Source organism: Lepidochelys kempii, chromosome 9, assembly GCF_965140265.1.
Source record: "Lepidochelys kempii isolate rLepKem1 chromosome 9, rLepKem1.hap2, whole genome shotgun sequence".
Lineage (NCBI taxonomy): Eukaryota > Metazoa > Chordata > Testudines > Cheloniidae > Lepidochelys > Lepidochelys kempii.
In genome coordinates, this window is record NC_133264.1 from 32,477,713 (window position 1) to 32,504,087 (window position 26,375).

The following is a 26,375-nucleotide window of genomic DNA, read 5'->3' on the forward strand; positions in this document are numbered from 1 at the left end:
GACGTGCGTGCATGGGGCCGTGAGCCATTGCCCCACCATCCCAGTGGAGATAGAGGTTCAGGGAAACCCCATTGAGGTGACCGTGGGCATAGTTCCTAAACTTCCATATCCTGTAGTCATTGGGAGGGACTGTCCAGGGTTTGATAATTTACTTCCCCCAGAGAGGCTGGAGGGAGGTGGGGACCCTGAGGACAGCAACTCGTCACCGGGGGAATGTCAACCCCCAGTGTTCGCTGAGATTTCTCAGGATCTGTTCTCAGCCCCCTGAAAGACCCGGAAGACAAAAAAAGAGAGGAAGGCTGCGAAGGCCTTGGGAACCCGGATCCTGACCCAGGGCCAGAAGACCTCCCTAGTAGGCAGATGGACGCGAGCAGCCAACAGAGAAACTTCCACCTCAGAAGATGAGCCAGAAGCTGCCCCCAGCCATGACGGCGGTGATCCGTTGGAAGAAGCAGAAGCCGTCCCCTGGGAGCTTGGGCAGGTTAGTCCCGGGAGAGAGACTTTTGGGCGGGACCAGCCAGAGGACCCCAGCTATGATCACGCCAGGAAGGAGGTGGCCAAGATCGATGGGATACCCGTGGATGGGAAGGTCCGGGGTCCCAGACCTTACTTTACAGTGAAGAAAGATCTCCTGTACCGCGTGGTGCACATGCAGGAGCAAGAGATACAACTACTTCTGGTGCCACGAAAACATCAAAAAACCATATTGAGTCTCGCCCACAGTGACCTGTTTGGAGGACACCTAGGGGTAGAGAAAACCCAGGCACAGATCCTGTGGAGGTTCTTCTGGCCAGGAGTACATGAAGATGTCCGGCGATACTGCACCTCTTGTCCGGACTGTCAGTTACATAGCCGTCGCCCGCACTTGCGGGCTCCTTTGATACCTCTTCCAATAATAGAGGTTCCTTTCGAACGGATAGCCATGGATCTGGTAGGGCCCCTGGAGAAGACAGCTCGGGGCCACCAACATGTGCTTGTTGTGCTGGACTATGCAACCTGGTACCCAGAAGCCGTTCCCCTGCGCAACACAGCTTCCAAGACAATAGCTAAGGAGCTAGTACAGATCTTTACCCGGGTTGGGCTACCGAAGGAAATATTGACTGATCAAGGGACACCTTTCATGTCCAAGTTGATGAAAGATCTCTGTTCGCTGCTCCATGTACAAGCCCTACGGACCTCTGTATACCACCCCCAAACAGATGGCCTTGTGGAAAGGTTCAATAGGACCCTCAAGGCCATGATCAGGAAAGTGGTGAGCCAGGATGGGAAAGATTGGGATACCTTATTGCCTTACCTCATGTTCGCCATCCGGGAGGTTCTGCAAGTCTCCACGGGTTTCTCTCCATCCGAACTACTATATGGGTGCCACCCTCGGGGCATATTGGATATAGCCAGAGAAGCCTGGGAAGAGGAGCCAAATCCCAGAAGGAACATAGTTGAGCATGTACTGCAGATGAGAGATCAGATAGCCCGAGTTATGTCCATTGTATGGGAATACTTGGAGAGAGCACAGAAGACCCAATGAACCCATTATAACCACCAAGCGAAGCTTCGATGGTTCCAACCAGGGGATCGGGTGATGGTACTGGTGCCCACAGCAGAAAGTAAACTGTTGGCCCAGTGGCAGGGATCCTATGAAATAATCAAAGCCGTGGGAGAGGTGAACTATAAGGTGCGGCTGCCAGGCCGCTGGAAATTGGAGCAAATTTACCACATCAATCTTCTAAAACCTTGGCACGATCGAGAGGCATGCTTAGTCATACAGGAGACCCTTCCCCGGGAGGATAACTTACACGAGCAAGTGAGGATATCATCCGCCTTGACGCCGATCCAAAAGATCGAGGCAGCTGACATGATTAATTGCAACAGAGATGTGTTCTCTACAAAACCAGGGCAGACGACTGAGACCTATCACCATATCTGCACGGTCCCCAGAGCCAAGATAACATTGAGACCCTACCGAATCCCAGCAGCCAAAAGAGAAGAAATCAAGGCCGAAGTAAAGAAAATGTTAGAATTAGGGGTTATTGAAGAATCTTAGTCAGTGGTCCAGTCCAATTGTTCTAGTGCCTAAACCTGACGGTACCATGAGATTCTGTCATGACTTTCGCCGACTGAATCAAATATCCCAGTTTGATGCATACCTCATACCACACATCGACGAACTGGTTGACCGACTGGGTAGTGCCCGATTCTTGACTACGCTGGATCTGACAAAAGGGTACTGACAGATTCCTCTGACCAAAGAAGCTAAAGAAAAAATAGCATTCTCCAACCCGGATGGGCTATTCCAGTGCACCATCCTCCCTTTTGGGCTACATGGGGCCCCAGCCACGTTCCAGCGCCTCATGGATAAGCTGCTGCGCCCCCATACTAGTTATGCAGCTGCATACCTAGATGATGTCATCATCTATATGCCAGACTGAGGAACCCACTTGGAGAAAGGTGAGGCAGTACTGCGCACCTTAAGGCGGGCTGGCCTCACTGCTAATCCCGCTAAATGTGCCATAGGGCTAGCAGAGGCTAGGTACCTGGGATATATTATGGGAAGGGACATAGTGAAGCCCCAAACGAATAAGCTAGAGGCAATTCAAAACTGGCCCTGGCCGACCCGAAAGAAGCAGGTCCATGCGTTCCTAGGCATGGTAGGCTACTACCGACAGTTTATTCCCCACTTCGCCACTAGGGCAAGTCCCCTAACAGACCTGGTGAAGGCCCGAGGTCCAGACATGGTAAAGTGGACTGACGCAACAGAGGGGGCATTTACAGACCTTCGGACGGCCCTCTGTAATGACCACGTACTCATAGCCCCGGACTTTAACAAGGAATTATTTTACAAACAGACGCTTCTGAGGTGGAGTTGGGAGCAGTTCTGTCGCAAATGGTGGGAGAAGAGGAACACCCGATCCTCTACCTAAGCAGAAAGCTTCTACCAAGAGAACAGAAATACACAGTAGTCAAGAGAGAATGCCTTGCTGTCAAATGGGCTATGGAGGCACTGCGTTATTACCTCTTAGGCCGGCAATTTACTCTTGTGATGGACCATGCACCCCTCCAGTGGATGCAGCGGAATAAGGAAAAGAATGCAAGAGTCACCAGGTGGTTCTTATTCCTCCAACTATTCCAGTTCCGCATACAGCACAGGGCTGGGTGCCACCATGGCAACGCTGATGGTCTGTCACGAGCATACTGCCTGGCGTCCCAAGTTGCCCAACTCTATGGTGTTGAGCAGAGGGGGAGGATATGTGACGGGGCAAGGCCAGATGGCTATAGAAAAGTAGTGGGAGATAGATATATATTAGCTCCAGGCTAAACAAATCCCTGGTACCAGGTTAAGTTAATTGACCTGGAGCAGCTTCCATTTCAGACACCTGGGGCCAATTAAGAACTTTCCAAAAGGCAGGAAGAATGCTAGGTTGATTGGGACACCTGAAGCCAATCAGGGGCTGACTGAAACTAGTTAAAAGCCTCCCAGTCAGTCAGGTGGGTGTGAATGTCAGGACTGTAGAAGGAAGTTGTGCTGTTGGAGAGGCTGCGTAGTACACACCATATCAGGCTCAAGGAAGGAGGCCCTGAGGTAAGGGTGAAGTAGAGCTTGAGGAAGTGAGGGCTGCTGTGGGGGAAGTAGCCCAGGGAATTGTACATGTCATGTTTCTAAAAGGTCAGCTACCTAGCTGATACTATTAGGGTCCCTGGGCTACAGCCCGGAGTAGAGGGTGGGCCCAGGCTCCCCCCGCTCCCCCCACCTTTGCCCCCTGATTAATCACTGAGACTGGGAGACAACAGAGACTGTGCAAGGAAGGATAAGTTCTCCTCACCTCCCTTGCTGGCTTATGATGAAAATGGCTCAGTAGACTGTGACCCTTGTTTCCAGAGAAAGAGGGGTTACATGGAGGGTCACAGTGAGCCTCTGAGGCTAGTGAAATCCACCAGGAAACGCGGGACCCACAGAGGCAAGGACAAAGCTTTGTCACACTATCCAGTTATGACCTCCCCAGGGAAATCTGGAATTGATTTCCATGGGAGCCACCATTAAAGTTTTCCCAGCAGTAGCAGTCCAGATGAGATGTCAGGGATATACAGTATTTCCATACCTGGACGACTGGCTCCTGGTAAGCTGATCTCACCAAGAAGTCGTATCAGCAATATTTTTTTCAGAGCCTCTGCCACCTTAGGTGTTTGTCACCCGTGAGGACAATACATTTTATAGGAGCATGTCTGGACTCAGTCTCTGCGAGAGCTTTCCTCCTTCCAGACATATTTTATGCGATGAGCAACCTGTTCTCTCTCATCACCTGCAAATCTCGAACTATGGTGCATCAGTGTCTCTCCCTGTTAGGCCACATAGCCACATGCACTTACATGACACTTTTCACCAGACTCCACTTGCGGTGTCTATAAGCTTCGCTCCACTTGATTTACCAACCAAACAGGGATCACATCAACTCCAAAATCACCGTTTCCTCTGGAGTTCTCACCTTCCTTGCTTGGTGATCCAACCCGAACAAATTCATGGTAGAGACTCCCTTCAGCTCTTCCACACCAAGGGCCACCATCATGACAGATGCCTCCCTCACAGGTAGTGGCACACACTTGAACTGCCACAAAGATCAGGGTATCTGGTTGCCATGAGAGTCTAGGCTACATATTAGCTTACTGGAGCTCAGAGCGGTCTGACTGGTATGCAAGGCCTTCTACCCACTCACTCCACATACTAATAATGACAGACATCACCACAGTGGTCTATATAAACAGAAAGGAATGAAATCTCGTCCCCTCTGCCTGGAAGTGATCAGACTTTGGAACTGGTTTATTAGAAGTCATCGCTGTACACACCACCTACCTCCTGGCTGTTCAGAGCTCCCTGGCAGACAGATTAAGCAGAAGCTTCTCTGCAGGCCACGAGTGGGAGATCCATGACACAGTCTAACTACCATATTCACATGATAGGGACTCCGCTAGGGGACCTTTTTGCATCCCATACAAACAGAAAGCTTCCCATGTATTGCTCCAAAGGAGCCAGAGGCCAAGATGCTCAAGGTGATGCTCTCCAAGACAGACAACCTCAGATAAACGTTTCTTCCCATCCCTCTACAACTGCAAGTTATATGAAAGATTCGGCACAACCGAGCCATCATCATCCTCCTAGCACCATACCAGCCCAAACAATTCTGGTTCACAGAGCTCCTAACAATGTCCACATGTCCCCTTATCAGAATCCATGCATTTCAAGGTCTCCTAATTCAGTATGGGGGAAAAGTCAAGCACCTCATCCTGAGCTCACTCCACCTCACAGCCTGGTGTTTGGATGGATGTTGGGGGTAGAACACTCAGACTCTTCCCCTATTCAGGAAATCCTGACCCAAAGCAGGAGGGATTCTAGTAGACTCTGCTACCTAGCTAAATGGCAGAGATTTTTGGCCTGGGTGCATCACCAGAAGCATTCACTTGATATTGTGGGCATTTCAGTTATCCTAGACTATCTCTTCTTCGTAAAGGTCGCTAGCTTAGACCTCAGTTCACTATGAGTACACCTAGCAGAAATTTGTGCCTTCTCCAGCTGGTGGAAGGATGTTCTATCTTCATCCCCCTGATCACAGTTTGATTTATGAAGGATGTGATCAGGACCTTCCCCCCGGTCATTAAACCTACACCTCAATGGGACCTTAACTTTGTCCTTTAATGCTCTCGGGCCCACCCTTCAAACCGTTGGTGACATGAGCCATGACCCACTTGCCCATTAAGGTGACATTCTTTATTAGCCATCACTTTGATAAAAAGGGTCAGTGAGCTGGGAACCATGATGTCAGACCCTGCTTATACAGAATTTCACAAGATTTCCCTTAAATTACACCCCAGATTCCTCACCAAGATTTTGTCTGAGTTCCGCATCAATTAATATACTTACCTGTATTCTTCCCAGAACCCCATGCTTCTTCCAAGGAGAAGAGACTTCTCTCTTTTGATTCAGGCACACTCTGGCATTCTACCTGCAGAGAACCAAACCCATTAGAAAATCTCCAAGACTCTTTGTTGCCTTGTCAGGTCATCATCATTGGCGATCCCTCGATCCAAGGATGATCTCTACCCCAGATTTACATGTGGGTTCTGAGATGACTCAGGAGTCCAATCCTGGAACCACAGATCTGAACGCAGTAAGTACAAACATTTCCTGGTGGGTCAGCTGCCTGCTGGTAGAAAAAAAAATTTTCCCCTTCCATCTCTCTCTTTTCAGCTTCAAGGGCAAGATGCTTCTCCTCAAAGTGGGCCACTGCCTGATGGAAGATGTGGCACCACTGAGGTCAGGTGGTGGCTTGCTCCTCTCAGCTTCTGATATGCACATCAGTTTTCTTGAAATACGATTTTGGTGAGTCTTTATAGCATTTCCTCTGACCACCACATGATCTCTGACCATGTGTGGCCTGAGAGTAGAGGATTTGTTGCGGGAAGCGAGAGTCTGGTATCCGCACACAATGTCCAGCCCAGCAGAGTTGGTGCATGAGGATCATTGCTTCAGTGCTGGTGACATTGGCTTCAGTGAGGATGCTAGCGTTTGTGCAGCGATCTTCCCATTTGATGCGAAGGATCTTCTGGAGGTATCATTGGTGGTCCTCTCCAGACTCTTGAGGTGCTGTCAGTAGGTCACCTAAGTTTCGAATCCATAAAGGAGTAGCCACCTCGTTGTAACAATTATCTTATAAACCTGGATCTTGGTGGGTCATGGTCCATGAAAATGCGTCAGAACCATTTCCCAAAGGAAGAACTTGCACACTGGATCCTGTGCTGGATCTCACTGTCAGTTTTTGCATTTTGAGAAAGTTGGCTACAGAGGTAGCAGAAGTGCTCAACTGCCTCCAAAGTCTGTTCCTCGAAGGTGATTTGTGGTGGGTCATTTGTAAGGCCTGAAGCAGGTTGATGGAGCACTTTAGTCATCTCAATATTGAGTGAGAGTCTTAGGCTTTGGTAAGCTTGTGCAAAAAAATTCAGTGTGGACTGAAGGTCATTTCGCAGTGTGCATGAGTATGGCACAGTCATCAGCATACTGAGGATCAGTAATGGACGCCCTATGAACTTTAGACTTCAAATGGAGACGTTGAAGATGAAAAAGTCGCCCATCCATTCTGTATTGAATGTCAACTCCACTGGGGAAGCAGTCTTTAACAAGGACCAAAATGACTGCTAAATAGATAGAGAACAGAGTTGGGGCAATAATACATCCTTGCCTAACCCCAGTTTTGATGGCAAAAGGATCTGTCTCCATGCCATTACAGAGAACGGGAGCAAGCGTTAGGACCTTAATAAATTTTGGAGGGCAGCCAAATCTGGCCAGCACCTTTCACGGGGCTTCATGATTCACTGAATTGAAAGCCTTTGTCAAATCAATGAAGGCCATGTACAGATCCTGACTTTGCTGGTAGGGATGCTCCACAAACTTTTTCTTCATATCTGGTATGATGAGAAGATTCCGGGAGACTTGAGAAATGCCAACATGGTTAAAATCTTTAAGAAAGGAGATAAATTGAAGTGTGGAAATTATCAAGGCATTGGCTTGCTGTCTACAGCAGGGAAGATTCTTGCCTGTATCCTCTTATCTGATTACTTCCCCTTTCTGAGGGAATATTGCCAGAATCTCAGTGCAGTTTTAGACCATCCCGCAGGACAACTGACACTATCTTCATTGCCCACCAAATCCAGGAAAAGTCTCGGGAGCCTTGGCAGAAAGGTTGCAGGGATAAGCCATATCCTCTGAGGATTTCTAAATGGGTTTCAGGATGGATCTTAGAGTACTGCAAAAATAGCAGTTTCCCCCTCCTGAGCATATCACAGCCTACTCCACAAAGGCACTGCAGGATATCTGCAGAGCAGCGACTTGGAATTCCATCCATACTTTCACGTCACACTATGCTCTAACCCAAGCAGCAAAGGTGGATGCAGCCATAGAACTGCGGCACCAAAAACATCTCTGCTACCAGTTTCCTTGCACCCTCCTCAGGTCAGAACGCTGCTTGACAGTCACCCATGTATGGAATATACAATAGGGACCATCCCTCAAAGAACAAATGGAGATTACTTACTGTAACTGGAGGGTCATCGAAAAATTTGGTCTCTGTCAGTATTTCACTACCCACCCTCCATCCCCTCTGCTTAGGATCCATTTGGATTGTTGTAAGAAAAGAAAATGGAGAGGTGTTAACCAGCACTGCCTCTTATACCCTCAGTCGGGAGCATGAGGAGAGTTACTGTATACAGGCGGACACTGCTTTGAAGAAATTCCAGACTCAAGTGCAAGGTGAGCATGCATACCCAGGTGTGGAATACATGCATCTCAAAGAACCTCCAGTTACAGTAAGTAACCTCCATTTTGTAGCATTTTGTCTCCCTTTTAAAAAGCAGTTGGGGCTGGGGTTAATGTTTTTCTGTACTTCCAGTTCTTAAGGTTGTATGTTGCATCCACCTGCTGTAGCTTGTCTTGTCTAAATAAACTGTAAGCACTTTGGTGCAGGAACCATATCTCCTTATACAGTGCCTAGCACAGTTGGTCCTGATCCTGACAGGGCCATATGAATACTATCATAATGGTGTGTAACAGAAACCAGTCTCCATTCATTTTTTAATCATTCAGTCCATGCTGGGAACTTGTCAACTGTCGCAGGCAATTTTGACAAAACTGCTGTCACATTTTGTCTCATAATCTCCTTGTATACTGGATAGATATTGAACACAGTTTTTAGAATATACATTATGTATAAATACAACATTAATATCTATAAATATTTTTTTAAAGAAACAAACAGCTGTATGATACCATTGTGAAACAGATGCGGGTTCCACTTAGAAATATTCGGTATGTTTGTATTATTTTTAATATCACAAGTCATAAATTTTGTTCGGTGTTTGTGAGTTCAAGTAAAACAGATATGCTCTAGAACTTTGTTATTCAGTTTGTCTTTTTGTGAACATTCCATTACTGAAAAGTGGATAACAGCCCTAAGTGTAGCTTTCCTATTGATGTAACTTCAAAAGTGATATGGATTCTAAATCTGCATTGGTGAATATGAGTTGGTGTTGAACTTTCACTCTCAGGTTTTCTTTAATAGAAGTCAGAACAAATTCGGTTTTATTAATTTTCTCTGCAATATTCAGGGGGTGCAGGTAGTGATGCCTGTAATGGGGTTGCCAGACGCTTTCCATCATAAGACCCTTTTTTTAGATTCTTATAATTTTGCCTATCTATAACCATTTTAGCTGAAATTTTCCATGCTGGTTATCTGCCTCAGACTAATTTTTTTTTTTTCAAAAATTCAGCAAAATTTTTTGTCACTTCTGAGCATGAGGTTAGGGAAAAATACTTTTGCTTTGGTCATGTTAAAAAATTCTTCCAATTGTTTCATTGAGAAACTGTAGCATAGCGGTTCCCAAACTGGGGGTCAGGTCACAATGCTTAGGGGACACTGTTTCGGTCTATAGTGGTATCCTACAGGCAGCGTGACCTCGCACATACCATACATATGACCCCATTTTAACTAATTAATTTCCTTCCAGGACCCCAGACAGCATGGAGGAAGCCATTTGGAAGAGCGAAATAGCATCCTTTATACAGCATGACCTCATAAGCACCACATGTGTCAGGTCAAACCACATGGAGGACACCATTTTGCTTGTCAGAATGGCTTCCTTCATGCTGTCTGGGGTTCTGGAAGGAAATAGTTAATTAAAATGGGGTTGTGCTGGCAAAAAGTTAAGGAACCCCTGCCTTGACCAATGTACATGTGATATATGCTATCATGTGCCAGAAATGCTCCTCTGCCATGTACATTGGCCAAACTGGACAGTCTCTACGTAAAAGAATAAATGGACACAAATCAGACGCCAAGAATTATAACATTCAAAAACTGGTCGAAGAACACTTCAATCTCTTTGGTCACTCGATTACAGACCTAAAAGGGGCAATTCTTCAACAAAAAAAACTTCAAAAACAGACTCCAACGAGAGACTGCTGACTTGGAATTAATTTGCAAACTGGATACAGTTAACTTAGGCTTGAATAGAGACTGGGAATGGATGTGTCATTACACAAAGTAAAACTATTTCCCCATGTTTATTTCCCCCACCCCCTACTGCTCCTCAGACGTTCCTGTTAACTGCTGGAAATGGCCCACCTTGATTATCACTACAAAAGATTTTCTTTCCCCCACCCGCTCTCCTGCTGGTAATAGCTCATCTTAAGTGATCACTCTCCTTACAGTGTGTATGAGAACACCCATTTTTTCATGTTCTATGTGTATATAAATCTCCTCACTGTATTTTCCACTGAATGCATCCAATGAAGTGAGCTGTAGCTCACGAAAGCTTATGCTCAAATAAATTGGTTAGTCTCTAAGGTGCCACTAGTACTCCTTTTCTTTTTGTGAATACAGACTAACACAGCTGCTACTCTGAAACCTTTGAAAACCTCGTTTCACACGTGCTCAGTAGAAACTTGTTAAGGTTTGGTAACAAATTTTCCAAAGATTCCATCTGTATTGGGCCTGCTCTATCCTAAGACTCTAAAGGATGAGTAGAACTTTCTGTGAAATTGCTCCTCTCAGCAGCCAGGGACCATTGTTGTGCTGCATCCGGGAACTGAGATCAGGGAGAGATTCTCTTCTGTGTTGTCAGTGGTCTCCCTGCAGACACCCAAGCAGCAAGGAGGAGGAAACAGCATGACCAAAATGCTGAGGGGTGAGCAGCTGGGTCTGTGGCGTGGTGAAAAGGAAGACTGGGACAAGGCAATGGGGGAACAATGTTGAGGTATGATAGCGGATAGGGATTGGGACGAGGAGCTTAGGGGCATGTGTGGGGAGAGACATGGACAAGGACAGGCCAGATGAGCCAGGAGAAAAAGAGTTCAGGTTTGGTGGGAGATGGGTCAGAAGGATATGTAACCACAACAGTATACTTCCCTCAGAACCTGACACAGAGCCCAGAATTCCTAAATCTCCACATTTTACTGCTGTCAGCCAACAGCTGTGAAACCCATTGAGAAAATGTTTGCCTCATCTCCCTCTAAAGACTGCTCAAATAGAGCATGACAACCTACTGCTGCTGTCAGTTACTCTGTTAGTTCAAGTGGCAGAGATCTGTGCTGTGGATATGAAGGATGTAATTCTGCTGATGAATCATATTGTTCCACATGTTGGAATTTGTTTTATTTTCACCTTTTACTTTTTTAAAAACCTAGGAAATTACATAAAAATCCTACAATTAGAAGAACATTATGATTGTAAAATCAGGCACTCACAATTTAGGAAATGCCATGTAACAGGGAGCTTAGAGGGCCAGTTGGACTAGTGGTTGGAGTGCTTTTCTTGCTCCCCACTTCTGTGGCATAGGTGCCTCAGTCAGTAAGGCAGGAGGATTGGGGGACTCAGGCCTTCCCACTCCACCGTCTCCCAGCCTAGGGCCCTGTGTAAGTCAGTCCCTTAGTAGGGGACCTCCAAGCGGGGAGTCTGTGTCCACTGCCCTGGGCTATTCTGCTTTACCACCTGCCATAATTAAAGTTGCCTATAATCTTAATTGACCCCCTCTTGTATGTATATATTATGATAGTCTTTAATTACATGAACACAAAATTACTATTTTCTCCATAGGACCTCTGATTCATTGAGTGAGATAATTCAATATTTTTACCTGCTCATTGTGTGTGGCCTCAGGTCTTATTTACCGCACACCATTCAAACCTACACTGAATACAAAATTATTAAATCCCTCCTGGTTGTTTCTGTGATGCTCGCACCATAGTACCTGATGTACTTCACAAACAACAATGAATTTCAGAGTAGCAGCCCTGTTAGTCTGTATCCGCAAAAAGATCAGGAGTACTTGTGGCACCTTAGAGACTAACCAATTTATTTGAGCATAAGCTTTCGTGGGCTACAGCCCACTTCATCAGATGCATAGAATGGAACATATCGTAAGAAGTTATATATACATACAGAGAACATGAAAAGGTGGAAGTTACCATACCAACTCTAAGAGGCTAATTAATTAAGATGAGCTATTGTCAGCAGGAGGGAAAAAAAACTTTTGTAGTGATAATCAGGATGGCCCATTTCAGACAGTTGACAAGAAGGTGAGAGGATACTTAACATGGGGAAATAGATTCAATTTGTGTAATGACCCAGCCACTCCCAGTCTCTATTCAAGCCCAAGTTAATGGTATCTAGTTTGCAAATTAATTCCAGTTCAGCAGTTTCTCATCAGAGTCTGTTTTTGAAGCTTTTCTGTTGCAAAATTGCCACCTTTAAGTCTGTAGCCCATGAAAGCTTATGCTCAAATAAATTTGTTAGTCTCTAAGGTGCCACAAGTACTCCTGTTCTTTTTAAGAATGAATTTGTCTGACAGCACCCCTGTGAGAATAGATGGTGGTATTATCACCTATTTATGAATGGGAAAATGAGGGTTTGTCTACACCAGGAAATTAATTTTTACATTGCTATACCAACATGATAATACTGTTGTAGCTACTCTTATAAACACTTATTAGGAATAACTGGCCTCTTTTTGGTTTTGGTTTTTGAAGCAACATAAACTAAACTGAAAAAAGGCCACAGTTATTCCAAATAAGAGTGTCCACAAGAGTAATTGTAGAGCAGTTTAATTATACTGGTATAACTAACGCCGGTTCGTTTCCCTGTGTAAATATACCCTGATGCACAGAGAGAGAGGCTAAAATTGTCAAGTGTGTGTTAATTTTGGATGCCTAACTTCTGACACCTTGGCTCTGATTATCCAGAATTGGTAGCATTTTTATAGCATATCGTATGTTTAAAGCACACTTCATCAACTTAAGTTGCAGATCTGAGCGCTCATCTGGCCCCCATGTGTGTCATGTTGGACACCCAAAAAATGAGGAACGCAGTTAGTAGGCAACCAACATTTAGGTGACTTGTCCATCATCACATAGTAACTCCAGCCCTGCACAGCTTCTGTGTGTGACCATATGGATAGCGCAGGGTAGAATCAAGTTCTCCAGTGCAGCATTCAGCTGCCTTAACCAGGAGACCATCCTTTTTTTTCCTGCAGCCACCTGCCTCATTCATTCCACGTCCTCCAACTTCTGCAGCAAATGAGGCAGGAGTCCTGTAGACAATAGCAACCTAAAAGAGGTCTTTTAATGGGAACTATTGGGCAACCTTAACTATAAGTGTCAATAATAGAAAAGTGGGTAAGCAACTGGCAGTATGGCAGTCTAGTGGTATAGTAATTCATTGTGTGACAAAAGTGTTGGTAATTGTTTATAGTTTAGTTATTTGTTCCCTGGTGCTCCTGGAGGAAGGAATGCCTTGTAACTCTAGTAACTCTCTTCAGCTAATACAGGGTCAATGTTCATAAATGCCCGTTTTCCTTGGCTGGAAAGCCAGGTCTCAGGGCTTGTCTTCAGTAGGGGCTAAATCGGCACCACTGCGATCAATGCAATGGTGTCAATTTAGCAGGTGAAGACGCAATAAGTCGATGGGAGAGCACTCTCCCATCAATATCAGTACTCCACCTCAACGAATGGCGGAAGCTGTGTCGCTGGGAGATCATCTCCCATTGACATAGTGTGGTGTAGATGCTGCTGTAAGTCGAGCTAAGCTATATTGACTTGAGTTACGTAACTTATGTAACTTAACTAGCATAACTTAGATCGACTTAGCTTATTATTGTAGACAAAGCCTATGACACAAAGGCATTTCGGAGAAAGTGAAGAGAGAATGGAGAGATTGCAGCCTACTTCTCATACTTCCTACAGAAGGAAGCAACTGTGAATGAATAGGCTAGAATACCAACAAAAATTAACTAATTACAAGAAAATGTATTTCTCTAGCTCTTTGAACACAAACTGAACTTACTGAACTTTCTAAAGGATATTTTTGAGTGTTCTGTGAGTCAGGCTACAGCATGTAAAAGCCATGTTCTACCATAAGTCTTAACGTTTCAATCAGGATTATAATTGTATTATTTTAGGGGGCTGAAATCAAAGTTGTGCTAAAATCTTAAAAAGACAAGTTGCTTTTTCAAAATACTTTTTTCAGACTGCAAAGTCAGTATTTTTTCCCCAAGAGGACTTATCCTCTAAATATGTACCTGTAACTCTGCTCACAATAAAATGGAATATGTATGCACAAATGTAGTAGACAGATTTCTGTATCTGTATGCAAACCCAGAAGTTGTTTCTGAACATTTGATGCTAAATATTTTTATTAAACTCAACCTTTTACCTTTGTTTGCTCCCACACAGTGCTGATGGAGGTGTCAGTAACAATAGTTTTGTCATGCAGATGACTTCTGACTTAATTAATAAGAAGATAGACAAGCCTGTAAACACAGATATGTCTTGTCTTGGAGCTGCTTTTCTAGCAGGTCTTGCTTTAGGTATGTATATTCTTTGAAAAACTTTCCATCTAAATATTTGCTGACTAGTTTTTTTCTCAATATAATACATACAGTTGAAGACTACAAATAGATCAGCTGAACTTGTACATGGCTTCGTCATTCTTTAATTTTCCGATAATAAATTGTCCCTAAATATTCAGTTAACCATTGTCACAGTTTCACTGTCATTATGGAAATCCAAGATAAAATAGCGCTTTTCATTCATACATCCATGTGTGATGAACAGAGGGGAGAGAGCATGGAGCAAAATATACAAAACTAGTTTAATGGGACAGTGCATCTAACACAAATTAATGCCCTGGTCTTGCAAACACTTATGCACTTGGTTAACTTATGCACATAAGTAGTCCCAATCATGTCAATTTAAAAAGTTAAGCTTATATATGTATGTTTTCAGGATTACAATCTAAATGTGTAAAATAAGTTTAGAAAATCGTATTTTGTTTTTAAGATTTTGACAGTAATAAGCAAAAGGGATAGTATAAAGTGAATTGACTGTTAACAGAAAAAGATTCAGCTCCAGTAAAGTAGAATCAATCTATTTAATTAACCAGGCTCCAATGAAAACCCAAATGTGTCTATTAAGCAATGGTCTTTATTAACAGGAATATATTTTGTTGATGGCTATTTGTATTATTAAATGGCTTTTAAAATGTGTATAGTACAAAACATTAAAATATTTAAAAATCCTATATTAAGGTGAGACTTATTCAGCAGCTAAAACAGAGTAAGAAACAGCCTGAAGTAGACAAAGGGACCTTCAGTATATAATTTATAAGTGTGAACTATTTGTTCGCATATTTTACATAGACTTGTAGGCAACACGAGGTATGATTTGCCATTTTTCTATCCTTTTAAGTAAGGAAGTAGGAAAATGACCAGTTTTGCCCTTGGTTCCCCTGGTCCCACCTAGTTGAGAGGCCACCCGTGGCTGAGGCCTGTTGTCCCCTTGGTCATTTTCCTAATTTTGACAGAACCTAAGTGAACATCGATGTACTAAATCCTTTTTCTTGGAAACCATAACAGTTAAGCAGATATACTGTTTGTCAGGATTTCAGTTAAGTGGATTCTGTTGGAATTGTTTCAGAATTTAAAAATATTCACCCACTTTATAAAGAAAGTTACTGGAATGAATAAGGAAAATCCTAATTATCTTCACCATGCTTCTATATGTAATTATTCTTCAATTGTATGGATTTGTTCCCAACACAATATTTGCAGTTAAGCTTTAGGATTAACTTTGTACTTACAGGGTTTTGGACTGACAAAGAACAACTGAAGAAACTGAGGCGAACTGAAATTGTTTTTGAGCCCCAGAGGGACGCTGGAGAATACAAACTTGCCATGGATAATTGGATAAAAGCAGTGCAACGTTCCTTGAATTGGTACAGCCAGACATCATACTAATGGAAGAGTTCACTTTTTTGAAATGGCCATCGATTAATGAAACCTTAGAATTTATAGAACAATAAAAACTAACCCAACACTTTTTTATGGAGTTTACACTTGGTTCTGTTGAATTTCAGCAGCCTCCCTACTTCTGTTAGATCAGTTACTACTGCATTTTGACCCATCATATCCTCCTTGCTATACCTGTTGATCAGCTGCAGCAGCCATGTCCCTTTGGTGACATGAGGGTGCACAAGAACCTTGAACGCCACTGCCATGTGTGGAGCATAAGGTGATTCATGATCTCTGGGGTCTAAGGACACTTATCCCAGTTATGGTGAACAAAGGTGGGGAAATGTGGCAAAAGATACTTCTTGTTTGCCTTTGTCAGATGGAGATTTGATTACTATAATATGCTCTGCAGTGGGATACACTTTGAGATCATTTACAATCTTAACCTAATGCAGAATATAGCTGTCTTCTTATTGGCAAGGCATTCTCCATGAGGGGTTGTTCTCTACTTTGGAACTCCGTTCTCCTCCCTTGGTTTGAAAGCCTGAATTTCTTAACCTTCAGGGCATGCTAAAAAACCATTGTATTTTGATGGGCATTTCTGGGAAGAACAGGGTGATTGCGTGTGGCATTTTATTACTTATGGTGGACTTCATTTAATATGGGTACTTTATGTATGAGTGTGTGTTGCTGACTATGAGCTATTATGTTACATCTTAATTGACTAGACAGAATCTATATTTGTAATGAGTTTTTTATCCATAGTGTGTGTTATTTTGTACAGTGCCTAGAGCTTAGGTACTATATTAAGTCTAAATATAAATACTGTGGATCAGTACTACATGAAATTGTTTCTATGCTTTTTATAGCTAACCGTTCTTATCTGATATGCAGCTAAGCAGATCTTTAATTTTGTAATAAAAGACAACCTTATTGCACTGTTAATTAATGCAAATAGCAGTCAAAAGTAATTACATATTGTATCCTATTTTTTTTTCAAAAAGTATATGTATTGTGACAGTGTTGGGCCAGATGGCTACAGGAGAGTGATAGAAGGCAGATATATTAGCCCCAGGTTAAGTAGGTCCCTTTTCCCTGGGTAAGGTAACAGGGAAGGTTCCAGAACAATCAGGAACTTTCTGGAAACAAGGCAGACAAGCTGATTAGAACACCTGCAGCCAATCATGAAGCTGCTAGAATCAATTAAGGCAGGCTAATCAGGGCACCTGGGTTTAAAAAGGAGCTCATTTCAGTTTGTGGTGTGTGCGAAGAGCTGGGAGCAAGAGGCGCAAGAAGCTGAGAGTGAGAAGTATAAGCATTATCAAACAACAGGAGGAAGGTCCTGTGGTAAGAATAAAGAAGGTGTTGGGAGGAGACAATGGGGAAGTAGCCCAGGGAGTTGTAGCTCTCACACAGCTGTTAAAGGAGCCACTGTAGACAGCTGCCATGCACAGGGCCCTGGGCTGGAACCCAGAGTAGAGGGCAGCCCGGGTTCCCCCCCATCCCTCCATTCCCCCAACTCCCTGCTTGATACCGGAGGAGTTGAACTGGACTGTGGGTTCCACCAGAGGGGAAGGTCTCTGGCCTGTTCCCCGATCCACTAGGTGGATGAGCAGAGACTGCGGGGATTGTTCTTCCTTTCCCCATGCTGGCCAATGATGAGGCTAACTGAGGGAATGGCAGATTTGAGCCATGAAAGTGGCCAAACTGAGGGCTACCGTGAACCTCTGAGGTGAGAAAATCCGCCAATAAGCGCAGGACCCACCAAGGCAGAGGAGGAACTTTGTCACAGTATTAATGTTTTCTAAGCCATCATTATTAAATTATATTGTGCTAAAGCAGAGCCAAACATGCTTTGTTTTTGAAGGCATCCTTTACTATTACTATTTTTAAAACTAGAATAAAAATTATAATGAATATAACAGAGTAAATTATAATTTATAGCAGCATCTAGCTATAATTAAGAGTCTTTAATAATTTTCATTATCACCCCTTTTTGTCAGGAGTAGCTCAGCTGCAGAATGTATTCCAATCTTAACACTCTTTAAAAAATTAAAACTTACTAGCTCTTGATCTCTGTGGACTACTTGCTTTTAGCTTCTTTTAAGGATAGATTTTTAACATACTGAGGATTCAAATGAATAAAATTTGCATTGAGATACTTTAAACAAAGATTATTAGTATGACTCTGGTCTCAAATTGATTTTATTTTTGTCAGATATATGTATCCATAACAAATTGCTGTGCCTGTATATTAATAATATAAGAAGATTGCGAGTTTGGAGTTAACTTCAAACAGTCCAAGTCCAGCTACTTTTCCAGACTGTTTTCTCTGGAGTTCATTTCATTCATTTATGTTAGTTTTAATTCAGATCTAGCAATGAAGACATTGTACAAGCTCATCTACATCAACCTCTATTTGAAAATTCTAGGCCTTTCACACACACCTTACTGTTAACTTAATTTTAGATTCCCCCTTAGGCATAGGTTTTTCTTTAGTTTGAAAAGCTTATGTAATTTCTACCTTTTTTGTCAATTGGGCATCGTCAGTCATAAAGCACAAATGGCAAATATTTCCAATCAGTACTTATATTTTAACTTGGAATTCCATATTCGAGTTTATGAATATTTTACTTAGGGTGGGGCACTACCCCACATGATTCAGATGTGAGGATTGAAAAACGAAGTGACAGTCTTTCTGCTATGATAATGGCCACCTAAGAGTCCTGACTTGATGAGAGCCATCAAGGTGGAGAAGTGTTGAAAAAGACTGGTTTCAGGTACTTGCAGATATATAAAAAAATGACTGGTTCTTCTTTGAGTGATTACTCATGTCCATTCCATTATAGGTGTGTGTGCTCGCCACATGCACCAGTGCCGGAAGTTTTTCCCTCAGTGGTATCAGTAGGGGACTAGCTCTGGCATCTTCTGGAGTGGCGCGCGCGTATACTGCGGTGTAAGGAGCACTGTCGGCTCCCCTCACCCTCAGTTCCTTCTTACTGCCAGTAATGGTGCTGGAACGTTCCCTGGCCTCAGCAAGCTTCTCTCTCAACTGCTCATTTTTTGCTGTATAAAGTTGTTAGTGTAGTTTGTGTTAGTCCATAGTCCTGGATGGGATTTAGCCTAGGGATGAGGCATGCCCTGGTCCCCAGTCTTCAAACCCTGTGACTGCTGCAAAAAACCTATGCCAGTCAGCGACCCCCAAAGTAGCTGTCTTTGGTGCTTGGGGGAAACTTATGTGAGCAACAAGTATCGCATTTGTAAGAGTTTTAAACCTTGGACCGAGAAGGAGCAGGACATTCGTCTCCGATTGCTCCTTATGGAGTCAGCACTTGCACCGGCACCAGAGACATCCAGATCGGATTCTTCTCCTAGCGGTGTGGCCTCGGTGCGGCGTGCGCTGCCAGCACCGTCTGCAGACTGGGGTTGATTCACCTCCCTGGTACCAGCTAGAAAGCAAAGAAAGACCGGAAGGGGACCTTCTCCTGCATCTCGTAAAGGGAAGGAGAGGGCCGGAGGAGAGCAAAGACCCACGAGGGGTGGCTCTTTGCGTCCGGAGGTCAGGCCCCAACTCCCACTGAGCAGGCTAGTCCACTCCAGGATACGCCCGCCACCCTGTAGAGCAGCACAGGCATTCAGCACCTGGTGGTGCCGTCTACACCGGAGGCCCTGCAGGCCACTAAGGACATCCTGTCCCTACCAGTGCCGCCCACGCCAGTTACGGCGGTACCCCACTCCAGGGGCAAACCCACCTTGGAACCCTTCCAACAGACCCCATCAGTGTGGCATCGCTTCTCACCACAAGGAGTGTCCCGCCACCATGCCTCGGGCACAGGTCAGCCTGTCCATCGGAGTTCCCAGTGTCAGTCCCCGGACTTCAGGCAGCACTCTTTGGGCTCAAAGAGACGATCACCAGTGTAATGGCACAGACCAGCAGAGGTGCACCCATCCCTGCAGCCCCAGCGCCATGAGCGCCCCAGCCACTCTCCCAGTGTCTGGTACCACTCCAGCAATTAAAGCTGCAGGTGTCGGTTACTGGTCACCGGAGAACTGGTATGGATCACCACGGGTGTGCCGACGTTCCCCAGCACAGAGACCTACTTACTCCTGCCCAACGGACTGGCACCACTCACTGAGTGTTAGGCAGAGATCACGGGGATCAAGGCATGGAGAGTCATCGCCCTCATGAAGATCCCCAGTGGAGCCTCAGGGCTGCCACCAATGTGACTGGGATAGACAGTAAGCCTTGGCACCGTCCTGGTCCCCTTGACGCAGCCCTTCCTCCTCAGGCTCCGTTAGCAAGGAGGAATCCCTGCCGGTAGGCCAGGGTCACTCATTGGGCACACCGGCATTCCCCGTGGCTCCTCCTGCAGTAGCGTGGCCTCAAGGCCAGTGGAGCTTCCCCCGGCACCTATGGAATCCCTGGGGGTTCCCACAGCCTTCGCAAGGGCGTAGGTTGACCTCAGGGGCATCAGACAAATGGTTGGCGACAGTCTCCCACTGGCCCCCCGACATGGAGGTGACACTGGAAAGGAACCCATCAGGGTCACCCGGGCCCAACAGAGGTGCTCATGGAGGAGGAAGCGGGGGTGGCAGACCCGCCAGTACCCTCCTCCTCTTCATCCTTGCCTGACGAGGCCATAATGGGGCCCTTTCACCCAGTCCCCCAGGATGATGCCAAGGCTCATCAAGAATTCTAAAGAGGGTCGCCTCAAACTGAAGCTAAGGAGCTGGTGGAGCCCTCAGACTCCCTCTTTGATGTGCTGAGTTCAGCAGCCCCTGCCAGGGTGGCATTGCCTGCACACGAGGCAGTGGCAAAAATTACTGTCCCTGTGGCAGACGCCCTCGTTGCTGCCCCCCATTTCCAAGTGGGCAGAATGTAAATATTAAGTGCTGGTTAAAGGTTATGAATACTTTTACACCAGGGGGTCTCAAAGTCCCACGGGCCATCTGCAGCCTGAGAGCCTCCCCAGTGTCTCCAGCAATTTTGAAGCCGGATCTCTCCCTTGGCCCAGCCTGCCGCCCCTGGGCACTCCCTCCCCACACCTCCCCTGAGTGATTTAAAATGGCCCAGGGCCCTACCCACCACCGGCAGCACAGCAGAGCTGAGTGGCTTCCTGCCTGCTTGCTCCACGTGGCTGCTGGCCCCTCCAAGTGACCCCGGGGCGGGGTGGGGCTGTGCCTCCACGTGCTGCCCCCGCCCCAAGTGCCCCTGCAGCCAATGGGAAGCCTGCATCCTCACCCCTTTCCCACACACCCCCTCCCACTCCCAAACTCCTCCCAGAGCCTGCACCTCCTCCCCCTTCCCACACACTCCCTCCCGCCCCCAAACTCCCTCCCAGAGCCTGCATCCCTCCCCTCTCCTCCCTCCCAGAGCCTGCAACCCCACCCCCTCCTCCTGCACCCCTGCCCCAGCCCAGAGCCTGCATCCCAGACCCCCCCCACCCCAAACTCCCTCCCAGAGCCTTAAGCAGGTGGAGGGCAGAGTTTTGGATGGCGGGTTCTGAGTGGCATGAGTGACATTATTGGCTTGCTGAGAGGATTTGAGGACTGGCACTGGCCCTAAGGTAAATTTGAGTTTGAGACCCCTGCTTTATACACACTCTGTCCCAAGCTCACTGGTGGGGTCAGCTGTTAATGAGCATGAAAGGCAGGGTCACCCAGGTGCGACGCCCAAAAATAAAGAGGCTTGATCTCTTTTTGGAAAAAAAGTTTATTCATCTTCCAGTCTCCAGCTATGAGTAGCCATACATCAGGCCTTGCTTGGCTGCTATGATTTTAACATCTGGCAGTCCATGGCTAAGTTTGTTCAGAGACCCTCTGCCTGAGGACCCCATGAAGGAACTCCTGGTGATCCTCAATGAGGGCAAGGTGGTGGCAAAGGCGGCCCTCCAAGCAGCCTCAGATGCGGGGGACTCTGAGGCCCGAACCATGGCCTCAGCCATCTCCATGAGATGAGAATCCTGGTTACAATCTTTGGGCCTCTCCATTGAGGTTTAGCAGTCAATCCAGGACCTCCCCTTAGATGGCCTGGCGCTGTTCTGTGAACAAATAGATACCAAGTTGCATGGTCTAAAAGACTTGAGGGAAACCCTGCAGACCATGGCCCTGTACGCTCCAGGGCTGGCAAGGAAGCAATTTAAGCCGCAAAAGTCCCAGAGGTTGGGAAGTCAGCCGCAGTCAGAGCCCTGCCGCAAGAAGGGCAAGTCCTATAAGTGCTGGCAGGGCCACCAGCCGACGTTCTCCACTCACTCAGGCTCCACCCGCAACCCAACAGGGTGGTAAACGGGCGTTTTGAGGGTACACTTGAGGGCGACCTTCCAGCCTGTGTCCTGGATCCTGCTTCCCAGCTTTTTTCCAACTGCCTGTCCCCTTTCCTCCCTGCCTGGGTCTCTATAACATTAGACCAGTAGGTTCTCAGTATTGTGGATTCAGTTTATTTCTGTTCCCCACTCCCCATCCCTCTTCAGGGATCCCTCTCTCGAGAGCCTGCTCGCTCAGGAGGTGCAGGACTTTCTGCAGGTGGCACCTGTGGAGGAAGTCCCCCTAAATTTCAGAGGCAAGGGGTTTTACTCCCGTTATTTTCTAATCCCAAAGGCCAAGGGCAGTCTAAGACCCATCCTGGACCTGCAAGAAGTCCACAGATATCTCAAGAAGTTGAAGTTTCACATGGCCTCCATCATCCCTTCAGTGGAGGCAGGAGACTGGTAGGCCTTCCTCGATTTAAAGGATGCATACTTCCACATATCGATATTCCATGGACACAGACATTTCCTGCGCTTTACGGTGGGGACCGCCCACTACCAGTTTGCGGTGCTCCCTTTTGGCCTAGCAGCAGCCCTGAGGGTGTTTACCAAGTGCATGTCAGTAGTGGCAGCTAATCTGAGATGTCAGGGTATCCAGATTTACCTGTACCTTGACGACTAGCTCCAGGACCCAAGTCCAGCACAGCATCACCATGCTGCAAACCTCCATGATCCACAGTCTCCCTGATATCGGATGCCTCCGACCTTGGTTGAAGAGCACATCTTGGTACACTACAAACTCAAGGGACATGGTCTCCAGAAGAGCTGGTGTTACATGTAAATGTCAGGGAGCTCAGAGCCATCCACATAGTCTGCCGTGTCTTCCTGCCACACTTGTCCAGTCGAGTAGTGCAGGTGTTAATGGACAACATGGCCTCAATGTTCTGTGTCAACAGGTAAGGGTGAGCTCATAGGCCCTCTGTCAGGAAGCACTTCGCCTGTGGGACTTTTGCGTTTAGCATGCGATCCAACTGGAAGCTTCGCATAGCGTCTGGAACACGCTGGTGGATCACCTCAGCAGGTCCTTTTTCTCTCACTACGAGTGATCCCTCCACTCAGAGGTCACCCGGGCACTCTTCCAGAAGTTGGGGGGCTCCCTGAGTGGATCTGTTCACCACCAGACAGAACAGGAAGTGCCATCAATTCTGCTCTCTCCAAGGCCTCGGCAGGGTGCCCTCTCCAATGCCTTTCTTCTGTTATGGGCGGGGGATTTGATGTGCACGTTCCTGCCGATTCTGCTGATCAGTCAGGTCCTATCGAAAATCAAAAGGGACACAGCGCAAGTCATTATGATCGCCCCGGCATGGCCTTGCCAGCACTGGTTCGGCACACTCATGGATCTGGCTGTGGCTGCACAATGGCCACTGCCCAGCCGCCCAGACCTGCTCTCGCAGGACCTGAACCTTCTGTCTCTTCACCTCATGGCCCAGCTGCTGCGTGGCTGAACCCAGAGAAACAAGCCTGCTTTAGCCAGGTACAGCAGGTTCTCTTGGAAAGTAGAAAGCCCTCCACCAGAACGACTTACCTGGCAAAGTAGAAGTGGTTCTCCTGCTGGGCATCGGAGCATAGCATCTCCCCAACATGGTTGTCTCTGCAGTCCATCCTAGATTACCTGCTCCACTTAAAGCACCAAGGCTTTGCGCTTTTGTCCATTGCACTTGGCAGCCATATCAGCCTTCCACCCACCCAGGGCCAATTGGTGTTCTCACATGAGATATCAATGAGGTTCATAAAGGGCTTGAAGGCTCTTTCTGCCGGTCTGGGACTCAGTTCCCCAATGGGACGTCAACCTGGTTCTCTCTAGGCTCATCGAACTGCCCTTTGAGCCTATGGCTTCTTGTTCCATCTGTTGTGGAAAGTTGTTTTCCTTGTAGTCATTACCCCAGCAAGGCACATATCCAAGATTAAGGCCCTCACATTGGAGCCTCTGTATACAGTATTCTACAAGGACAAGGTCCAGCTGCGACTCCATCCAGCTTTCCTGCCTAAGGTGGTGTCTCCTTTTCATGTCAATCAGGATATCTTCCTCCTGGTGTTCTGCCCAAAGCCACACTCCACCAATGAGGAGAGGCAGCTGTACACTTTGGATGTCCAGTGTACCCTAGCGTTCTACCTGAAGCATACCAAAGCCATCCGCAGGTCAACCCAGCTCTTTATCGCGACTGTAAAATTACTGTGAAATATGAGGTAGAGCCAGTGTAGGCATCTTACAACAGGATTGATGTATACAATCATCTGTGTACCTAACAAAAAAAAGGCGGGGGGGCGCAGGGGAGAGGTTGTTGCACTTACACATACTGCATTCTCTACAGAGATCACCCAGAAACAAAGAATAGTCAAATCTTGGGAGGGAGATTTCAGCCTGGTGCTATTTCAGAGATTAACAGTTAATGTTAATATAACATACAAATATTTGACTTCTCTTTCAGAGTGTGATGGGGTATACAAACTCCACACTAGGCAACAAGAGACACTTGTAGCAAATGCACCAGCTGGAGGAGGAGCTAAAAGGCAGGGGAGCAGTTCATTTGGTGGCAGCCCAGGAAAGAACAGAGACCTGCAGCAGGCAGCTCCAGGGGAGAAGAGCTGAGGAAAGGCAGAATCTCTCCCTAAACAGCTGCCCAAAGGTCCCTCCCTGATGGAAGGGAGGACCTGCTGTAGAGACAGCCTGAGAGGGAAGCATTCCCCTTTCCTTCTCATATGAACTTTGGACTTGGTTAATCCCCCTTTATTTTTGTTTGAACTACCCCAGCAGGGGAAAGCCCTTGAACTAAGCTGGCCCAAGAGGATGGCCATTCCACCAGAGGATGCAGTTGCTGCCCAAGAGAGAAAGGAGAGCGACCTTGGTACACACAGATGCCAGAAGGGTCTTTTTTGGTGAGTAGACATCCCTCACACCACCTAAACCCAGATAGTGACTTAGTCACGGGGGGCAGAGGTGATAGGAAGGGGCTCAAGGAGGGATTAAGCAGCCCTGGCTTTCAGAGCACTGATAACGCTCAGTGTCAGCACGCGGTGGAGTGGGAGGGCCTGAGCTCCCCTACCAACAACCCCCCTGCACGTCATGACCCTAAACCCTGACTACTAGGCGATACTCCCCTACCACCCTCCTCAGGAGAGGACCATCGCATATCAATAATTCATTATTGGAAGAAAGAGCACTTCCTTTTCTCCCCTAGGAGACCTGCAGTTGGGCAGCAGGAGACAGACATGAGGCTAGGGAAAAACTAAGCAAGGGTTAAATGTAACTGACCTCTGGCAACTTAGAAAGCCAGTAATTGTGCTCCAGAACCTAAGCTTTCATTTAAGGAATATAGGGTCAGATTTTCCTACCTGGTAAGGCCACAATTGTGCTGTTGCCTTAAAGTGGACAGAGAAGGGAAACTCTCATTGGTGCAAAACTGACAGAGGAAGCTTTTTTGTTGTTGCCGCCACCTATGCCAGCTGCTTCTTACCCTCTTCCCCTTCAGTAAACGGGAAGCGTATGTTGTTTGAGTTAGACCCTGGACACAGGCCGCGTAAACGACTGAATTTAGTTATTGTCTGCACAGCTCTATTTAATCGTTAATAACAGGTTAATTCTCAGTATTCCTTTGAAGGTTTTGTTTTTGCTAGTCACTGCAAACAGAAGAAGTGCCAGTCAGTCTTTTGAGTGGGAAAATAAGACCAGAAGAGACTGGGAGGCAAGGAGTTCCATTGCAGGTCTTACTATTCCCTGGATAGGTGTCACATCTAGAAATTACAGTGAATGGTATTGCTGTAAATGCGAAGGTATGCTATATGAAATCTGCAGTGTGTATTAAGCTGAAGATTTTACTTTTTCCAGTTCCCCCAACAGGCTCTCCTTTCCCCCGAATAACTTGGCCTGCTATGCAACAAGCAACTATTCTTCTTCGAGTGCTTGCTCATGTTGATTCCATTTTAGGTCTGTGCACGCCCACATGCACAGTTGTCAGAGATTTCTGCCTTAGCGGTATCCGTAGGGCTGGCTGTTGCAGCCTCTGGAGTGGTGTGCTCATGCAGCGGTATATCAGGCATCGTTGGTCCTATGCCCTCTCAGTTCCTTCTTACTACCCATGACGGTTGGTTGGAGCACTTTGCCTTGCATCGCAAGAGCACTAATAATCTCTTCATAGCCTTTCTCATAGACTTCATTCTACTGGTTGTTGTATATAGTTCATAGTTGATAGTGTTAAGTTCATTACTTAGAGTCCCTGTTGGGACTTTGCCCTGAGCAGGGCATGCCCCACT

At 46.3% G+C, this 26,375-nt stretch overlaps 1 protein-coding gene across 8 annotated transcripts in view; it reads left to right on the plus strand.

Moving 5' to 3' along the window:
* Positions 1-26,375, plus strand: part of GK5 (glycerol kinase 5) — a 101,136-nt gene that overhangs the window by 66,349 nt on the left and 8,412 nt on the right. For 4 of the 8 annotated variants that reach the window (XM_073359786.1, XM_073359787.1, XM_073359788.1 and 1 more), the window contains 3 exons: positions 8,786-8,845; positions 14,264-14,397; positions 15,671-17,945. In XM_073359786.1, coding sequence (XP_073215887.1) covers positions 8,786-8,845; positions 14,264-14,397; positions 15,671-15,825 — 349 coding nt within the window. In that variant the 3' untranslated portion in view covers positions 15,826-17,945. Of the gene's footprint in view, positions 1-8,149; positions 8,347-8,785; positions 8,846-14,263; positions 14,398-15,670; positions 17,946-24,876; positions 25,002-25,723; positions 25,896-26,375 lie in introns of those variants that run through there. The other 4 variants (XR_012160785.1, XM_073359789.1, XM_073359791.1 and 1 more) reach the window with 4 other exon arrangements.